General features: G+C 38.0%; 1 protein-coding gene across 4 annotated transcripts in view; it reads left to right on the plus strand.

The window, feature by feature from the left end:
* Positions 1-21,186, plus strand: part of ATXN7L1 (ataxin 7 like 1) — a 118,319-nt gene that overhangs the window by 26,062 nt on the left and 71,071 nt on the right. For 2 of the 4 annotated variants that reach the window (XM_054049810.1, XM_054049819.1), the window contains exon 3: positions 13,498-13,602. The exons of 1 other annotated variant lie outside the window; for it this stretch is intronic. In XM_054049810.1, coding sequence (XP_053905785.1) covers positions 13,498-13,602 — 105 coding nt within the window. Of the gene's footprint in view, positions 1-13,497; positions 13,603-21,186 lie in introns of those variants that run through there. One more of the 4 variants, XM_054049869.1, reaches the window with a different exon arrangement.

Below are 21,186 nucleotides of genomic sequence, written 5' to 3' on the forward strand. Positions count from 1 at the left end.
TCCGAGGAATTGTAAAAAGCCAGGCAATTATTGGGAAAAAAAAAATAGAAATCATTATACGTAGCTGCATAGAAAGTACCCTCTTTAATTTGTTCAGTCGGGTTCCGAATGCTGCAGATTATTTCACTTGTAAAGTGCATGTGTGTTGTAAATGTCATGACTAATTAGTTTCAGAGGGTGCTTCTGATTGCTTTGAGATGCAAAGTATTCAGATATTTAGTTATGTTTGACTTTTTTTTTTTTAGCTGTGCTTTTGCAGGGCTGACAGAAAATAAAATTAGCTATAGAGCAGGTAAACAGCAAATTCCCTCGTAGTGTCTTATGATATAATGTGCTAAAGATTGTCTCCACTGTTATAGTGTACCAGTGTCCTGGATCTAGCTGTCTGTTTCTGTTGCAGACATTCTTAACAAATATAGCTATTATACAGTGGTCATCAAATATTCAATGAACAGTACTAATTGTTAGCCATTTGCTTTAAAGTAGCAGGTCGTAGCAAAAGATGACGTGCTTCAATCTTGTGCTTTTACTGGACTCAGCGTCTTTTTCTTAGGTCTAGTAAACTATAGGGATTTTCCTTATTTGTCATAAAAAAATAGTGACTTGATTGTAAACCTGTACAGCACACTTTGGGAGAAGAGGATCTAGGTTTGAGTATTCTGATGGAGCATAAAGAGGTTCTGACTTTCCTCAGCAGTAATGAATACTCCATAGTAAAGGCACCCATAGCAATACTTAATCAAATGGGAGCAGCATGTGGGTCTGCTTGTACATGGGCAAGCAGTGAGATACTTAGTATTTTGTAAAGTGACATAGGATTAGGGATTTTTATTTTTCTCATTGTTTTTCACTCATTATTTTCCCTACTAGAAAAATCAGAAGAGTGTGTTCATTAGTGTTGTCTGAGAAATATTTTCCTGATCCTATCTTTATTATCAAACTTTTATTAAAATAAGAATACTAATTGCTTTATTAAGGAGTTAGTCTAGAAACCTGTGAAAATTTTATTTTTAAAGGATTTTTTAACTCTTCATAACTTATTCTCTTACTCAAAAAAGCAGGATTCCTGTAAAGGATGCATAACAAACGTTTTACTTGATAATGTCAACAAAGAAGAATAATTGCTGCCATTGTATATGCCACTTGGTTATGAAAATGCTACTTTAAACATTATTAAGACTCCTTTAATAAATCTTTGTGATAACATCCCAATTGTTACAGACTGCTTCTAAAACGTACTGAAAGTTATCTTATTCATTGCTCGTTCCATAGTCATAGTGAGGTCCCAGCCAAAAAGAAGGCCCCCATTGAGGCTGCAGTGTATGGACAAATAGTAAGAGAATACTGAAAGGCTGCAATCTAAACAGGCAGGGCAGACAAAGAGCATATTATCCTGATTTTAGAGATGGGATACTGAGGCACAGAAAAATCTAATCAGGGTCATGCAAGAATGTTGTTTGGGAGCCAGGAATTAAGCCAGTGCTCTCCTTCAGTCCAGTTGTACTGCCTTAAACCAAAGTCGCTCTTCTGCAGAAGTTAGTACGGCTTCGCAGGCGAGCATGTGAGTGTCAGTTGTGTCTTGCTGAGTGTTTATGAAGAAAACACTAGTTGGAGGATTAAAGTCTGTTTCATGGCAGTCTGCACAGAAGAAATAGGAGTGAAGGGTTTTTTTAGTCATGGGATTTTTCTTCTGAGGACTGTTTTACTGCATAGATAATGTCTTTATGTTAGGGTGCATTGACAAGGAAATGGAAGGAGAAAACCTGCAATCCTTGTAATATTTCATTATTAGCACCCCAAAAAAACGGAATTACTAAAATAAAGTGTAACAAATTACTTGTATTTAAAACATTTCTGGTTTCTTGCTTAATATTCAGCAGTCCCTAATATGGCTGTATTCGATATTTCCTTAAAAAAAGAAAATGTCAATGAAGAGCAGAGATATTATTTTCCTTTCAAACTTTATTTTTCAGATCATTTAATATTTGATCACTTTCTATAAGGTCATTGAAGCTCTATTTTAGCAAATGGGGGAAAATAAGGAAAAAACCACTTTAGTACTCACCCCAATCCACTCTAAAGATGATCTGTAGTACAGGTGCATTATTGTGTATTTTCCAGATGAGTTATTAATTTATTTTTGTTTCCAATATGTATTTTTAATTGCATGACAGAAAGCTTCGATTCTTTGCACTAAGTCCATGTGGAAGCCGTGCTGGTTTGAAATCAAGTAGTAGCATACCTACATCATTAGTGAACCCTTAAGATCATTGTGCTGTGATACAGAGGATAAATTGACAGTAGTTTATGCCGTCTTACCTCTTCAGCCAACCACAACCAGAAGCAGCATTTATGAACTAAGAACTAAACTCTGGTCACTCTGGCTGTTCCTCAGATATTCTCATAACTTCACAAGAGCTCATTTTGTTCTTTGAGGTAGCTGGCTGAAAATTGTTGACTAAATTTGGACATTAAAAGCTATTTTGCAAGATTTGCTTTGGAGTAGTGAAAGACTGACTTGCATTTTCTCTAGAATGAAAATCCTTGCATTTTTATTTCTTCTAAAAAGTCTGAGTTGGTATCCTGCAGGGAGGAAATGTCTGATGTACACGGAACAGGTTCTTGGAGTAGATGCTGCTGGTCCCACTGCAGTAGCGCATGCCGCTCTCCTATGTGAGACCAAGTGTTTTTAACTGTATCAGATTTTTCCAGCAGCTTGGAAAGCTAAAGTCTACTGTATACAAAGTCTGGAGGGGATGATAACAGTCGCAACTCTCCTCTGGTTTCGTGCCATGACAGCAAGATTGTACTTGGTGAATATCTTGTATTACTGCTAAGCTGACATTAAACATGCTCATTCTCAGCATTTTTCCTTTTTCTTTTGTTTCAACCTCTGTGATCTGATTGCCATCCTCTGGACTAATTGCCATCCTGCTGCTCATGTAAGTCTGGCACCACATGGGTTCAAACCAAGTGCTGACCAAGGAGCTCAAAAAGAAAAATCAGTCTCATAGCAAAAGGACAGGGAAGTTTTGTAACAGCCCAGATGTGAGGAGAAGCAGCAGACTGCTATGCAGGGTGCAAGTGTTAGCAGTGTTCTTCCAACTAAATTTGCCTTCAGAGAACAAGATTCAGGCAAATCTGTGTCTGCTGGTGCCAGTCTATAACCTGTATTAATACAGGCTCTGTAATAAACCACAGTACTTTGTATATAGACAGCTTCCTGAAAGAATAGTTGTTCTCTGTTATCATAAAGTAAATATGGCTTCCCATCTGTCAAGCAGAGCTGTCTCCTTCAGATTCTGCAGGTTTTGCTTTGAAGTAGCCAGAAAGCCTTTTTTCCACTCCCTCACACACCGTTTGCCTTGTTAGTTGGATTGGTGCAAGTTTTGGTGGTCTTTGAAATCACCTCGTTTGTGTTTGGATGAGTACCAGTACAGCTGTAGAGGTATAAAGAAGACAGTCTTTATCACAGATAAAAAGGAGGAAGTCTCCTTCCCCCTTAGCATTCTTAGCCAAACTCTTGGTGCCAGACTATCAAAAAGTTGGATCTATGGTGGTAGGAGTATCTGAATGGCCCATCTTTCCAGCAAAAGAATCCCTAGTCATCCCCAATACTGTGTTTTCACCTTTGGATCTAGACAGACATATAGTTAGATTTTCAGGCCTCCAATGATTTACAGAGTTCCAATATGCTTTTCTGAAACCCATTAAAGTCTTGCACTCTGACAAGTGTTGTGCACTCCACCAAGCTATTGCCATGCTGCAGTCGTTAGCTGTTGGAATGCCAAAGGTGAAAGCTGAGAAGGGGTTCCAGGGGTTCCAGGTACCCCTCTGCTTAGCCTGAGTACTTCTGTAGCTTAGAAATTCATGAAATACTGAGGAAAAAGTTAAGGAGACCCCATATATTTCATCTGTCGTTTGCCATCTCCAGATTTTCACCTTACTACTTCTGCAGGACCAGTGTGTTCACGTAATTTCCTTGCCTCTTTAGTTTCTTTGGGTAGGCATCAGAAAGCTTGATGATCTTACAGCAGAAAATCAATAGGGCACTTCAGTGAGTTATTGTAGTTAACTTAAAGACCTGACATCCCTTCCTATGTCAAGGTATGTTCTCCCAGTGAAGAAACTGTCAGAGTCCACCTGCTGTAGCAGTCTCTGGGAAAGTATGTATGCGGTACAACCCTCTAACTGTTGCTGAAGGTCAAACATCTAATTCAGGAGAGCCATACATCAATCTGAACTGAAATTTAGTCCCATCGTCCATGAAGGATACTACTTGTGCTGACAAGTCTCATTTGCAGTGAGCCTCCTCTTGATACATGTTCAAGGAAGAAAGAATTGTTCTGTTGCTGTATAGTGGTTCATGGAGACTCTCTAGTCAAGGTGCATGACGTTCAGTTTGAGTTATGAGAGAAATTAAGATGATTTCCAGCCATTCCTCCCCTTATGCCTCCTATGTGAAGTGGAGAAATCAAAAGTCTAATGCAGAGACTGATAATCCTCCTGCACATTCTCTGTCCTTTCTATACACTCCTCTGTGCAGCCGTGCTCACTCTCCAAGGTTTTTGTAAGTAGTATATGTGAGCATCTAAGAGAAATCCACTGTTTCTGTAGGGTAAGAGAGTCTCCTAATCAGGACTTCTTTGCTGTGCTGTCCGTACTCGAGAGTCTGGAGATGGTTATCCCATATGTTCTACAAATGGGATGTCACCTCTGCCTCTGGATACAGGGTGCATAGTCAGGATCCTTATAAATAATGTATCTTTTCATGTTTCCTTGCCCTCAGTAACTTAATTTTTGCTGTCACTTAATAATACTGTTGCTGTCCTGATGTCCAGATGTTTGAAAGATGAAATGTGTAGCTGGAGGTTATACCTTTGAGTAGGCTGACTCTAGCTGGTAGGGAACATAGAAACATTTTGATGCACACATCTCCTTAAAGCCCAAAAACCAAATCTGTTTACCTGTTGGTCTAATTAAAGATATTGTCTACAATATACGACTCTTCCAGCTTGCTTTTAAACACATAAAAGCCTACTCCTTCCTTGTATGTTGTTTACCTTGATTTTTGAGGCAAGTTATTTAATTGATGTGTGGAAGATTTGAGTTTTTTAGTTTGTTTGAGTTTGGACTTAAGCATGTTTAACTGGTATCTGATTTACTGCATAACAGTTTTTTTTTTTATGGGTATTGACTTTGTACAGTCTTACAATAGTAGACTTTGTAAGCACTATAGTTCCTGGAATACGTTGTTATATGTAAAATGGAAGGCAGCTCAAAATCCAGGTTCATGGGGAGGATGCTCCTTGAGATAACTTCCCTGAAGTGCAATAATTAAAGAGAAATGTAAGAACAGTTATAATTTTGTAGGCAATAGTTTTAATGTTACCGAAGTTGTTAAAATTGCCTGCTGTTCATATGTTATAATTACACTTATCTAGTTAAAACTAAATATTGTGTAATTGAATGATGTCCATTTCAATTTACAAGCATGGGTTTTATTGCCTGTCACCCTGCTAAACTGTATTTTGCTTTGCATTTCAGCCTTGTTCCACTCTCCAAATTCTCCCATGCAGACTTGCAAGAGAAGGGCTGGTGCAGAGCACGTCCAAGGCAGTTAAGGTCTGTCTTTGCTCTGACTGGTCCTTTCCAGGACCATCCCCGTCACTGCAGAGGCCGAATGCGATTGTTCACTAAACTTTATCAATATATTTTAGCAGCCTGGATGTTTGTATTTGCTCTGTAGTGTAAACTCTGATGATATAAAACTTAAAAGAAAGCATTAACCAGAATTCTCATAATGGTCTGAATAGACCTCAGTGGAATATGAGCCTCTAATGGGATTCCCTACACCCTTCACATCAGAAATGAGGGAGCTCTTTAACTGAGGGACAGGCAGGAAAGCCAGCGTGTTCAGGAACTGAAAAGGTAAAAGTTAACTTGTCTTGTTACTGTGCACAAAATAGCTGACAAATTGTGAAGTGGGAATCTCATTTTAAAGATTAGTTCAAGTAATCTGAAGTGTTAAAAACACAAAGAATTATGGAGATGTTATGCCTCTGAATGTTTTTATGCAGTACAAATTAATAGATTTACTTACTTCTATCTTTAACTGAGAAACAAGTAGCTTTATTTTTACACAACTTCTTTTGGAGCCAAATGTCATGCTTTAATATTGCACAGATGCCTATGTGACAGATCTCAGCGTGAGCTAGAGAGGCACCACAGCTCCACATAAGTTTTGACCCATCTTGCTTGTGTTGGTCCTCCTGCTTTCCAGTTCTGGGCTCTGCATTTCCTTCCCTTCTGTTAAGCTAGCGGTAGGATTCATCAGGTTCTGCAGTGAGGCTGCTCATTCAAATAAACTGTCAGGAAACCGTTTCCTGTTTTGTTTTGTCCTTCCTTTTGTTTTTTTGCTCCTAGTTCAGAGTTGTCTCGAATTTGACTGCTTGTGTAATTGGTTAACGGATGGTAGGAGCACAGGGGAGGGGCAGGAAAGGACCATACCAGTGCCTAACTTTGATCAGTTTAAATCCTTGTGGAACAGCAGCCTGGCTTACCATTGAAATGGGAAAAATGCCAAACAATGTTTATTTTGAGTGCTGTGCAGTGTTACAGAAGAAGATTTTTATAGAGCAAATTGAACACATTCACAAATACAAAGGAGTGACTGGGTGTTGGGAGCTCTACTTCATCTAAGTTTTTTCAGGGAGAGAAATAAAAACTCCATAAGCAGATGAGCTGTCTTCTGCCTGCTCCAGGAGTTAAGGGGCCATGTGCTTCCATATAAGTTTTAAATACTGTGTTTTTCAAGGAGGAAAAAGCTACACTAGCTACTGTCTTATCCTTTAGGTATCTTAAGATGTGAAAAGCTGCGATTTTGTGGTTTCATAGGCATGCAGTGAAGTTTCCAGAGCTGTGAGTTTTGGGGGTTCTCTTTCGGTATCCCTGTCATGCATTAATCTAGTAGCCCAGGCGGTTTTGGTTGTGTGTTGCCACAGACTAGGATAGCAAATAGCCTACATTAATTTCATAAAGGTTTCATAAAGGTCTTCAGAATTATAAGACTTGTGTGTGTGTGTGTGTGTGTGTGTATATATATATATATAAAAGTGTTGTTGATTATAAGACACAATTATAAGCTTTGCCACATTTTTCCATATTTGGTTTGGTTTTTTTTTAATATATAGTGTCTTATGCAAAGCAGTTCTGTCAGTGATGCGTAGCTTACTTTATAGTCCCTTCCAAACAGATTGCTGTTACAAAAGGTATACACAAACTGTTAATCCACAATATTTGCTTAGCTTGCTATTTCCCAATTACGAACTTTTTGTTTTTCCTTTTGTTACGAGTCTTTGGGGATGAAAAGCACCACTTCCATCTTCAGTACAGTTTCAAGTAGCCTAGATAAGGCAGTGTAGTAAAAAACTCTTTCCAAGTCACTGGGGGTAGTATTTCCTGTGTAAACTATAATTAAGGAAAAATTCCCAACATTCTTTAGGATTGCCAGCATCCTCATGATTGCTGTAACCCGGGAAGCAGCATACCATTCAAAGTTACTCCTCTAGTTTAAAGGTGTCGTCACCTTGACTCTTTACCACACTGATTCTTGTTAAATCTATTTGTTCTTTTTTTCCCGTTTTTTTTTTTCTTTACTGTTGTGTTTTGTTTAGTATTACTGCTGTTGAAAAGTCCAGTATTTCTCATTAATCAGTTGATTTTTTTTTTTAGCATGCAGCATCTTCTATTCCTTGTATGAACACCCAAGGGACATCAATCAGGACTTAATGACAATTCTTTGGCCCTATGTTAGTTCCATCCTGAATACTTTAATTTTACTTTTTCCTCAGTTTTATGGTTACTTCAGCCATAACCTGCATTTTTCCATCAGAAAAGAAATGAGCTTGAGCATAACTTTGTGATTCTGACCTAACGTTAGCTATGATTTAGCAGGGGCTTAGAGTAAATGACATTCAGCAATCTCTTTCAGCTTAAATTATTCTGTGATTAATTGCATCTGTGACTCTGGCATTTTCAGGGGGAAAATACAATTTATACTGGCTACCTAATTACTGAAACAACTTTCTGTTTTTTTGTGTAAAAAAGGAAAACTGAAGGAAAACCATACTTGAGGGAGTATAAAGCTGATATTAAAAGGAAAGAGAGTGACATTTATTTCTAAGATAAGGCTACTCTGTCAGTGCAAGCGTGTTTAACTGCTGTCTGAGTAATACCCTGAAGATGTCTTTTTATTGTTTCAGTTTTAAGTTTCAGTTCACCATTCAAATTACTTAGTTTTTTAAGTAATCTTAGAAGTAAAAGTAATCTAACGCGTTGAAAGGTTTTGTGTATTCCTCCATTTTTTAATGATGGATGGATTTGTCACTTCAGTGGAACAAGAGGGAAATATTGAGCACATTTCTAGACACAGAATTTAACAGTCTGGAGAAACCACATGGATTTGGTTTTGTCCATTTCCATTTTTGCCATTGCCTTTATTTTTAATTTGTTAGTTTCAAAACAGTCTCAAATAGTGTTTCTCCCATCCTCCCTCCCCTTCTCGCTCTTTACACATAAACATCGCGTACTTTTCAAAGCAGACTTTATGTATATATTTAGTGGATCAACTGATATATAAAAGAATGTTTAAAGTGTGTATGATAATTTATAGCAAAAGATCTTCATTAAAAATTTAATTTCCCACACAATATTGTGAGGTCTTGCTGTTCAACAACCTTAATTCTGCAGTGGAAGAATGTTTTAGATGATTTCCAGCTTGTGTTTCATTATACAGTTGGATGTAAATGATAATGAATTGTATATTAATAGAGAAGGAACTTCACAGAATCCATCTGGCTTTGATTGTTACTAAAAATTATTCCTTTGTGTGTGTTATTGGAGAAGATGAAAAGTCGTATCTGACACCTGTATTTTTGTGTTTGTGCCACAATTTGCAGAAGCAATGTTTTCTTTTGTTTCTATGGTATTTGTGGTTTTTATGCACACTTTACCAAACTGATGTCTTACAAAACTACGTCATATTGCTACAGCTGTCTTTTTATTTGCGAATGTTAGTAATATAAAAACTATAAGCAGAGGTTAAATTTATTTTCCCAGCACCGCAGCAAAGTATACACAAACTAATATTTGATTTAAGATTTTAATCTAGAAAAGTTATGTTTCCTACAGTCAGCATTCACTGTCTCAGATTTCCATCTATCTTGCATATTTTTCCCATTATGTGGGACACTCTTGCATCCTGTTGATCAAATGGTTCATTTTCAGGCAAGGCCTTTGCCAGTGTACAGTATCAACAGGCATGACTGGCCAAAAGATTTCATTTTGAAGGGATGATGATTCCCCTCGAGGGATGCAAGGAGAAGGGTATGTATAGATAGATAGCACTTCTGCAAAGCATGTAGGTATTGGAAAATGTTACCTGTTCTTTCTTGCCATCAAGAACCTACTATGAATCTACTGAAAGGATCATCTAGTAAAATGAGGTAGCTGTGATGGGTGCCATGGACTGCTTTTACTTACCAGAAAGGCTGGGCAGGGCATTCTATCTTAAACTTGTAGATATCTGTGTTTGCATCTAGGGAATAGGCAGATCGTAGAGATCACCATGCTGGTCTGGGATGAGTCATGGTTGCTTTATTTCCATTCTAGGGGGGAATCTTTAGTTTTGGTAGAAAATAAATATTCTTCAGAGTTGCTGTTCTGTCCCTCCCTGTTCTTTTTGTTCTTAGGTAATTATTGCAGTACTGTTTGTTAGTCACCGTATTCGCTGATTAGCCACTGTCTTCTTCAGTGGTCTTACCCTTTTCCATGAAGCAGTCTTTCTTGAGCTAACTTTAGAGAGCTGTTTTCTTCTCCAAAATTAACCTTTCCTGAAAAGCTGATCATCATTGTTTCTGAATAAGCATGCAAGGAAGTGTGATTGTTGCCTTTAGAAGATAAATTTTTGTTTGGGGAGACCGTTGTCTTTTTTGCTGCATGCGTAAGGTCTCGATTGTCGTGGCTGTAACCTGATCTAAGAACAATACCAGTGTCCAGAATAACCCTTCAGTCCTGGTCACTCTGAGTAGGACATGGTAGCGTTGAATGATTCTTATTAATTATTCTTATTACAAATGTATTATTAAACCCCCCAAAATCTATCAGAAGATACGTAGCTATTTCTATTTTCTACTTTCTTTTTCATTTCAAACTTTCCTTGCTTTCTTCATTGCAAATTCACTAATTACATTTGTAGTATGACTACACCTAGTAAAGTGTGTCCCCAGCTGGAATTTCTAGTGAGACAATACTAATGCTTTGTATGGTTTTAATTAAAAAGTAATTTATATGTGCTGTGTGTGTGCTTACAAATCACGAGTTTAATCATGAAAACTGATTTGTGCCAATCTTGTTAACATCGATGAGCTAACAGAGTTAGTTGAACCTGTTTGGACTTGATGAGTTTTCCTCTCTTAGAAACTCTTGCATAATGAGGTTTTTAAGGAATCCAGTCTGAAAGCGTTTAATCTAAGTTTCTCAGCTATTCTGATTCAATAACAACAATTTATTTGTGTAGTGTGAGTCCTGTTTCTTTTTTCCAGCTTGTGGTCCTGGGTCCTTGAGATTGTGTTAATTTAAGCAAACTTTTGGCAAGTAGATAATAACTTTAATTCATATCAGAAGACTCACATTTACAGTAGACACTTGCACCTCCGCTGGGCTATTTCTAGGCATCTGCGAAATGAAAACATTTCCAAAGCGCTGCTTCAGGATGTCACTTACTCTATATCTGTGCATTGGTTTGATGCTGTATTTCTCATAGCAGTATTTTGGCGCATTCTCCTGCACATCTGTGTAGTTTCTTCACGTATCAACTTCTGCCACCTCAGTATCATAAGAACTCAAATGGTGCTGTTTATGCATTAGATGCAGTGCTGTTTGCACAGGTTGTGCAGCAAGCTCGCAGGTACCAGGACTTTTCCTTCACTCTTTGACAGTGCCTGATGAAAACATAGATAATTTTGTGATCCTGTGGACTAACCTGATTTCTTATTCCATCTCTAACTTTGGATAATTTCTCTGGTATTAATACCTTATATGTCTTTTATAAGTTACTACCTGCAGCCAAAAACTCAGACCCAGCCACACTTCGTATGCCTCAGAGCTGGTTGTATTTTAAAAGCCAGTATGCAGGGACCTGAAGGTTAAATGGACTTTAAAGAATTTAATATGGGGGGAAAAAAATTGTAACTTTTGTGTTTGTAAAGGGCAAAATCTGTATGTTTTCGTAAGAAGATTGTCACCAGATCATTCAAACAACAGAAAAAATATTTTTTAAGTTGTTGAGATGTTTTAACCATTTTTTAAATATTACATAACTGTAATTAGATAGATGTTTTTGAGCTGAGACTTTGTGTCATACTATACCTCGAAGAAATACTCCTTTCTGTGGAGTTTACAATGCCGTTAGTGGAAATAGGTAGGTTCTAATAAATATCCTTGGCTAAGAATTGCCATTGTAAAGTGATTTTTAAGATCGCAGGCTTATCACGTTAGAACAAGAAATAAAATAAGCAGGCCACACTTATTGCCTGCTTAGGGTTTTGTTTGATTGTTTTACCAGTAGGGAAGATTTGATTTAATCTGACTATGCAGTTTTGGCTTCATCAGTACTAACACTAACTACACCAAGAAATTACCAAAAGAGTTTATACTTGACCACTACTGTTCTTTTAAATGCATTTAAAGGCTTGGTTAGTCCAAGACTAGCACTGCAAAGGGGTCATGATTTCTTCTCCTTTCCACTGGATTTTGCAGCCTGGCACAAGCAGAAACAGAGAGGGAAGCTTTTGGTTTTCAGAGGATAAAGGAATGGTTCACATAGTATCAGACCATGAAATACCTGTGGATCAGTGGTACTGGTTTGTGCGCAACGATACTTAAACGAGCCTGTTTGGATCTGCTTGTGACACTGGCTGAATTACTGTGAGAGTAATACTCTGTTCCTCTGGGCAGGGGGCATGTGAGGTACTAATGACACTTTGCACTTCATTGTGTCAAGTATTGCCATCGTAAGAAGTGATGTTACTTACACAGCAGTACAGGCCAGGGCAGAATTACTTATAAAAATAGTCTGGGGCCAGGATAATTGCTTTGGTTAAGAACCAATGAAATAAGGTACCTGCCTGAGTTACTTTTTGAAAGAAGTTGCTATTTTTAAAGAAAAATACCACTTATTCTTATTGGAGAAGTAGGATTTAGGGGTTGATGTTTATGAATCACAGCTGCTGTTGTGCGTATTTTGTCTTCACTTGGGGTCTTCTTATTTCTCCTCCTATTTAAAAGGCATCAGGATGATATTTCAGTCTGAGTCAGAAGACACATTTGCAATTTCTGTAATAGCTTTCGGATGCTGCTGAATAACATTGTAATGCCATTTTATGACATATTTAAATAAAGATGTCACCGCCCTGTTCTGCAAGGTAGCATAATCCATGCAGCCAGTACTCGGCACGGGGTTACTAATGCAGCAGCACCTTCATTAACAACACTGTTGTCGTGACATGATGACACTGAAGAGCATTAAAGTGACTGAGTCTCTACCCTCCAAGTTAAACTGTGGTGGATGAGTATGTCGGCTTGTTCTTAAGTTATAGCAACACAGAGTGAAACAATTTACCTGGTTTGTAATGTTCAGGCTCTGAGGTCTTCATTGGTAATTTAAGCCCATTTGACTCTGTGTTTGCAATGGCTTAAGAATGCCCGTGTTGTGTTTTGTGTTTCAGCTGAGAAGGACAAGTGCCTGTCATCGTCTGACTGTACCCATCTTTTGACTTCATTAGATTCCTCATGCCGTCACTGAGAAAAACCTCATTAACCAACTGTGTCTCTTCGCAGAGTGATTACTGAGGAAAGAAACAGCAGGGCATTTGAACTGGGAGAGACATTTGCACAGAATCAGAAATTTCATGTCCTGACGTTTGGTTCAAAACAGGGATGACATTCCTGACTGTATTTTAAGCTGTGGGATCTTTGACCTTGGTTACTGTAACTGGCTTTTAAGCAGGGGACTTTCTCTAGCAATCTGTAGTCAAGCTTGGAATATTTTAATATGGAACATAACCGGTGCACCATGTTTTCTAAAAGGATCTTTAGGCAGAAATTTTAAAAGACATATTCTTTTACTGCTTCAACTGTTGACCAGTACAGAAATGCTTGTTCCACTTCTTGGCAGTGAGTGTTGAGACAAAGTGTTGCTGCCTGTGTTCTGACTCAGCCTGAGGGATGAGATTGCAGCATTAGTGTAGGACCTCGAAACGCAGAAGAGGAAAAAGAAGTCTCTTTAGTAAGAAGTTTTTTGTGAAGCGGTGTATAAATTTGCTTTGTATAAATTAATATAACAGTAGTGGCCCTACAGTATTATCAATTTTTTTTCTTAATATATATTTAAAGCATAGTTTCTAATTCTTGTATATATTTTTAACTTTCCCACAGATATGCACTTATTTGGCCATTATCCAGCTCATGATGATTTCTATCTTGTAGTGTGCAATATCTGCAATCAGGTAGTCAAGCCACAGGTTTTCCAGTCACATTGCGGTAAGTGAATATTTTCTTTCCTGAATTATGGTGCCAAACTGGCATGTGGTTCTCTTACAAATCATTGCATATGATCATGACAGAGGCATTGCAGATATACTTTTCTGGTTATCTTGTGTTCTTTCCACAGAAAATACCAGCAACACCCTCAAATAAGCATATTTCCTGTAGAGGAAGCTAAATTAGTTGTTCTAGAAGCTGGGCTTTTCAAGTTGAACTTGTTATACTAAATTGACCTATTACAACAAATAAATCCTATTAGTTAGATACTAGCTAGGCTATAACTATTATGATATAACAATGGATTGTCTTTTTCAAAGCTGCAAAGTGAGGGGTGTAATACTAATCTACGTTACCTAGAAATTGGATGATATGGATTGTTTTCTGATGCTATTTATTCATAGGTGTATTTAGGGTTTATTTTTATATTCATCGTAAGAGTTTAATTTGTTAAATAATTGGCATGACAAGTTGCATTTCTTAAGATTCTTTTGAAAAATGTTCATTTGAGAAGCTGCAGAAATGTGCAGATATTTATTTCTCAATTGGTGTGGCACCAGCAAGATGGTTATTTTTGTTGATTATTTGTAAGCAGAACTACTTAGTTGGAAATTTTTGTTGTTTGTTTACAAACTACTTTAAAATATTCCTGAAAAATTTCATCCTAAGGTCTGCGGTTTTTATTATTTATCCAGTGAATCCTTATTTGTCCAGAGGTTTGTTTCTGTGGTGGTGGGCTTTTTTAAAAGGATTGCAAAATGTAACTGAAATGGCTAGCTTTGTGTTAGGTTTAATCAAATTCAGTTTAATTAAATTAATTTGAAAGTGATTGCATAATAATGAAAGGCAGCTAGGGCTGAGGATGTAATCAATTAAATACATTAAGAGGAGGAAAAAAAAAAAAAAAAAAAAAGACCCAGCAAGATTTTCCTTGCCTACGTACAACAAATGGGTTGGGGCAATCTGTTGTTTCAATACAGGATGGGGTATGATGTGATTGAGAGCAGCCCTGCAGAGAAGGACTTAGGGCTACTGCTTGATAAGAAGCTGGACATGAGGTGGCAATGTGCGCTTGCAGCCCAGAAGGCCAACTGTATCCCAGGCTGCGTCAAAAGAAGTGTGGCCAGCAGAGCGAGCGAGGTGATTCTGCCCCTCTGTTCCTCCCTTCTGTGACCCCACCTGGAGTATTGTGTCCAGTTCTGGAATCCTCAACACAAGAAGCTATGGAGCTGTTGGAATGGGTCCAGAGGAGGAGTCTACAAAGATGATCAGAGAGCTGGAGCACCTTCCATACAAGGACAGGCTGAGAGAGTTGGGATCGTTCAGCCTAGAGAAGAGAAGATTCCAGCGAGACCTTATAGCGACATTCCAGTACCTGAAAGGGCTACAAGAAAGCTGGGGAAGGACTTTTTACAAAGGCATGTAGTGATAGGAGAAGGGGAAATGGCTTTAAATTTGAGGGGGAAGATTTAGGTTAGACATAAGGGTGAAATTCTTCATGATGAGGTTGGTGAGACTTTGGCACTGGTTGTCCAGGGGAGTTGTGGATGCATCATCCCTGGAGGTGTTCAGGGCCAGGCTGTGTGGGGCCTTGAGCAGCCTGACGTAGTGGGAGGTGTTACTGCCCATGGTAGGGAGGTTAGAATTAGATGTTCTTTAAGGGACCTTTCAACTCAAAGCATTCTATGATTCTATGAAATAAACTTCATAAATCATGTGCCCCTTTCAGTCTTCTGGACAGGAAGGCCATTGTGTGAGGGGAAAATTTAAGTGGAATGAACAGAAGATATAAGTTTATTTAGTTTTAAAGAGATATTACCAAAATATTACTTTGGGTTTGTACGGATGAACTGCTAACAACCAGCCAGGAGCAGCTGCATTTGTGTTCAAAGGCAGTTGTACGACTCACCACTACCTTTGGTGGTAATAGTGGAATATAGCTTTATATCCAGTGAATAAAAAAAGATCTGGAACTGTTCGTATAGTGCGTGTAGGACTTTAGTTTGATGGTGGGGGCAAGTATTAATATCAGTGTTTTAACAAGCTGTCCTGCTGTTTGTTTCTTGACCTTGGTTATACGTGGTTTCTTCCTTCCTAGTTTCAGGTGTCTTATGATTCTTTCAGTGACAGAAAAGCTTCTCTGCATATGGTTGTATGTTCGGTGGGAAGCGTTAGCATTGAACCAGCGCATTAATAAAAGATCCACTACAAAGCAGAGGAATCTGTGTAATACCTTTCTGTCGCCTTCTGTACTTGCGCTGTTTCCTGGACATGACCTTCTGGTTTGGGGAGCAGTGTGAAAGTTGGTCCTGTTTTCATGTTGGAGGCATATAGAGTGATGTTTCTTCTAGATGGGAGTGAAGTAATCCACATTAGAAGGAACATTTTTGAGCTCCTGGGAGGTAAAGTTACCATCAGTGTTAGTGTGTTGCCTGTAAACTGCAAAAACCCTGTGAGTCACTGCCCATTTTTTCTTTTTCTCTTTTGTCCATTGCTCTATTATTTATACAGTTCCTGTTACTTCATCTTCATTATAGCAATCCTGTTACCCTGAACAATTGAGCATTAAATTCTGAATTGCTTGATTTCAGCGCCTAAGGTCAATAACGATTTTTTAAAGAAGGTAGACTGTATTAAAAGAAATGGAGAATACTGAAAATAATTGTCTGAAGGTGTTGCCTCTTGAAGATTGTGCTTGATCTAGTCAGACTTGTTTCAGGAAGAACAGTGGAACATTGTACTGGAACATTGCTGAAAGGCCTGTGGAAGAGCTTTCAATGTAGAGGTAAAATATTTTGTTTAAAGAAGAAACAGTAAAGGTCATATACTAAAACCATATAAAAGAACTTCTAGAAGAGAGGAGGTTTCTTGGGGGTCTTGAGGATTGCTGTGAAATAACTAATAATTTATTTTCAAAAAATTAATCTGTTAAAAGTACATGTTGTATAAGTGACAAGCATCTACTAACATATAGTTGTTGTCATGAGAAATGAGTGAGATCTAAAGAAGAGCTACATGTGGATCTTATTAATTGATCTGTAGTTGCATTGTCTGGAGACAAAATTGTAAAAATCTTGTGTTAGAAGACAGATCAACTATGATCTGCTTGTGGCTGACTAATCTCTCAATGGATATGTTACAATACCAGCAGTCCATTGAGAAAGATCTGGGAGAGGCTTCATTTGAGACTTTTGTTCTCACTGCACTGGGCACCTTTGTGAAACCAGGAATATTTAACTTTCAGTTTTATTTAGAGCTTTATCACCTGTTGGACACAATCAATTTTGTTTAATTAATTAGATGATGCAGCAGTGTTCCTGTAAATTCAGTGATGCTGAACATGCCTGTCAGTAGACTTTGAGGTATTTCAGACTATCATATTTACTATAAAGTGTGTTATATAACGTGTCTAGAGTTGCAGCTTTAAAGTTGTGGCAAAGACAACAAAATGAGAAAGTGTTAGAAGCCACTGTTGGTTTTTTGGCTCATGGAGGCAGTGGCGTGGGGATTGCTACTGACAAAGACTTGTAGAGATCTATCCCAGACTATCCCACAAAGTGTGGTTTGTTACTAATATCCTTGGTAAGATCCAGTCCATATTCTCTCAGTAAGGATTTAGTTCTATGCCAGGCATGAGCTTTGTGTCTCTAGGTTCCCTGTGTTGTAATTTGAAGGTCCTGGCTTTGGAGCAGCACTGTAGTGCTTAGTTTAGCAAACATTTTTGTAACACTTATCTTGAGCCTTTTTCTGGCGTTTGCCTTTCTCCAGAGTGTAAGAAAGTGCACTCTTTTGCTTGTCTCTGATTTCAGACATGTGGCAACCATCCTTGATGGCTCTGGGAAGTTGTGAAGATTGTACAGGCAGATGTTGTTATTTAACTTTTAAGAGTTTGATGCCTGGAATATCAAGCAGAGAAAGAGAACTATCTGGTTGTAGTTCAGGCTTTTTTAATGGGAGGCAGCACATCATGCAACCATAGACCACTAGAAATGAGTAAAGTAGAAGAAGAGATGTGACCAGAGGACCAACTTGCTGGACTTGAGAGTCTTTATTATAAACACAGCGTAAAGCTCAGTATTGCAAAGTAGCAGATCTGTTCTGGCCTCTAAGTCAGAAAAATACTGAATTATGTTTAAGACCACTTTTACATCCTTGTATCTATGGGATAAACATTTATATCCATTTGTAAGGATTAAGCCATTCATGTACATGTGGTGTGAGCCCAACTGAAAGAGAAACTTGCTGTTAGAGGTTATTGGATAAACCAGATAAATGAACTGCTTTTTTGAGGTCACTCAGTATTATTGTGCACTTAGAAAATAGTATATCATGTCATCAGCAAAAGGGTTGAAACAGCATTGTTTGCTTCTAAAGCCAGTTCTTTTGAGTAACTTGTTGTGGTGGTACAATATCTTATATATTTTTTAATGTGTGAACATGGTTTTGTGTTTATTTCTCCATAAAGTAGTTTGAAATGAGAAGTCAGTCTCATTATGCAGCTTGTAGCATTTCTAAGTGTACTTGGCACGTGGGGTATTTTAGTTTCAAGATTTTATTCTTAAATGCCGACCTCAGTGAAGACACAGACTGCTTATTGGGACACCAAAAATGTTTAGTATCTCTGAAGTATCGTAATGTTCTTGCTGTTTGTTTGGGGTTTTTGTCTATCTGTTTTCCAAGAGATTTTTAGGGTGGCAGCCTGTGCTGAGCTGTGTCTATACGACTTCTGCTAAATTCTGTGACAGTTCCTTTTTAAGAAAGGACCTGTACAATTTCCCAGTAGATGTTTCTATTTTCCTTTGGCCCTGGAGAGAGTAAAGCTTCAGTCTTACACTGTGTTGTCCTTTAATAGACAGAAGAACATCAGATACAGTTCTTGTTTGTTTGGTTTTTTTTTTTTAAGATGTTCCATACAATAATAGGCTCATTCATTTTGGTCTCTTCCTGTTGAAAGGAAAATCTCTCCTGAGAGGTAGCAGTGGCAGAGTGAAGAACAAGCAGTGTGCATTTAGAAAGCTTGTCAAAACATCTTGACTTTTTCTTTTAATATGAGGGAAAAAAATAATGATGGGAAGGTGTTAAAAGTAAAGCTGGGGAGAAGGGATGAATTATCCATGCTGAATAATGCAGATTGGTTAAACAATAACTGCAGTGTAACCATCAAAGTGAGTTCCCAAACACACTCTGGAGCAGTTTCCAAAACTGTGGAGGCTATCTTAATGAACTGAGCAGATAAGATTCCCATTTGATGAAGACTAAGTGTACAGAGAAGGAAAATAATTTTGCTTTGTGAAGGAGAAATGGCCGTGAAGATCTCCTCTTCTCTTGCTGCTTTCTTTATTGGAGGCTCATTGCTATCTATCCTGCCTATCTCTAAGGTTGTTCTAATAGGCTTCAAATTAAGAAATAGAAATTATTATTCCTTAAAAAAGAACAGCCTTGATTTTCATTACTTCTGAGTTATTAATCCTTGGGTTGACATACTCATATCCTCATGAAATTCAGAAAAGGATATTTCCTTTTTATCCTTCTGTTTGGCTGCATAAGTGTCATTTAAAAGAAAAACAAACTAGAAAGTAATGGAGCGCTGGAGAATATAAATTATTTTCCCTTCCATATCATAATTATTTTCCTACAAGAGGTTATCTCTTTTGAATTACTCAGGCTAGCTGTTTTACATCATACCAGTGGTGCATTACAATTTAATGAACCACAATTAAAGACAAGAAGGTTGAGCTTAAAGTATGAGTGAGGATGATTTGCTTGCTTAACACTAGTTGGTACTAGTTACTAGCTGGCATCTTTCTTCCATAAGGATTTTGATATGGGTATCGCTATCACATCTGATGGATTATTCTCAGGTTTTATATTATTTTCAGTTTTTCAATATCTTGTTTTTAATTGCGTAGAGCTGTTGGGGGTTTTGTAATTGTAAATATTTTATCCATTGCATTTGACCTTTTATCAGGGGAAGCAGTGTTGTGCCTTTCAAGGACAATGGCATTTTGAGTGATTCTCCTTCTGTTACTGCAGTCTTTTTTCACAGCCTTGTCAAAACTTGTTATATATCATTATTGATTTAATAACTTTCTGGTTGTTGCATGGTTAGATTTCATTGCGTTTCATGCATTAAAATAATTAAAATTATTCTCATCCCTCCTGCTTTTTGTTAAATATGGAAACAGCAGCTATGCTGACATGGTTCCCAGTTTTCTTTTACTTTTAGCGGAGGTGAGAGAGGAGAGGGTATTGAATATTTTGTGTGCACCTTATTTGTATATGTTCATTTGTGCAGTTGCCTAAGATACACTGATCTTGTCTGTAACTTTCATTTCCATTCCTTTTAATCGGAAACCCCTAGTAACTGAAAGCATACAAAAAATTCCCCTTTTTGACTGCTTTGCAGTCTTTCTATCAGAAATCTTGTTCTCAAGACCGAAGTACAGCCAGTGGCATAATCCTCTGTCTCTTGTCTGCGATGAAGCTGTGGTTCCTTGCAGTGGTACATGCAGGTTATGTGGATCTGTCATGTCCACGTCATTGCAAGTTCTGCAAGGCCAGCGTAATGGCGTGTGAAACTGCGGTTCACAAGCCATCTTTTCCACCATTCCCATAGAACTTAAATAGCACATCACTGCACGGACAATCCAGGTAGAGGGAATATAACCCTTAATGACACACCACTAAAACAGCACACCTTTGAATTCATGTTTTTCCCAGCATGTTCTTGGAGTGCTGTATTTTTTAGATTGTCAGCAATTCTTGTGAGTCTAAATAGGTACAGAAATCCAAAATCTTTGTTTACTCCTTAGAGAGACCAGCTCTGTATCCTAACTGCTGATAGACTCTGGCCAGATTCAGACAAGCACTTAGATGCGTAAAAGATTATCAGTTGACGTTTTAATACTTTATTCAAATGAAGCGATAAATAAAAACCCTTTTAGCTGCTCGTATGCCTGAGTGTTGGTCACCTCAGTATTGGCTACTGTGCTCATCCAGCACTGCAGCTTGTTTTTTTCATGTGTGCCCTAGAGAGACCTTAATCAAGGATATATTGACAAGGCCATATTCATTAAAGAAAAACAAAAAGAAATCCTACCTTCTCTGTAACTACTTGTCCAGCAAGCAAGAGATTTGGCCCTAGTGGCCCTACCACCTAGGAGCTATTCTCTGACCTTTCACCTCCTAGGAGGGGAAAATGTCCTAACAAGCAGGCACACCATAACCCAGGCTAAAACAAGACTAATGCATGCTTTTTTGCACTGGAGATGTATCTAAATAAACCTGACTGTAGAGAGTAACACCCAGATCCAAGGAAGAGGCTGTGATAGGGGCTGAAAAATGTGCAGCTGATGCTCAGAGCAACAGCAAATGTAATGTGCCTACACCTTGCAGGTTGCTGAGATCTGCTCGAGGCTGAGAGGAGTTTGCTTGTGTTTTCTTTTCTGAGTCCAGCATGTGAATTAAAAGTGGAGCTGTGTTCAGGCTTGCTGACCTGTTTGCTCAGAAGCAAGTAGCACAATATTTGATAGCTTTGGCTTTTGTTGTATTTTTTTTACTACCATCTCACCACTTAAAACCACT

This window comes from Cuculus canorus, chromosome 1 (assembly GCF_017976375.1).
Source record: "Cuculus canorus isolate bCucCan1 chromosome 1, bCucCan1.pri, whole genome shotgun sequence".
Taxonomy (NCBI): Eukaryota; Metazoa; Chordata; class Aves; order Cuculiformes; family Cuculidae; genus Cuculus; species Cuculus canorus.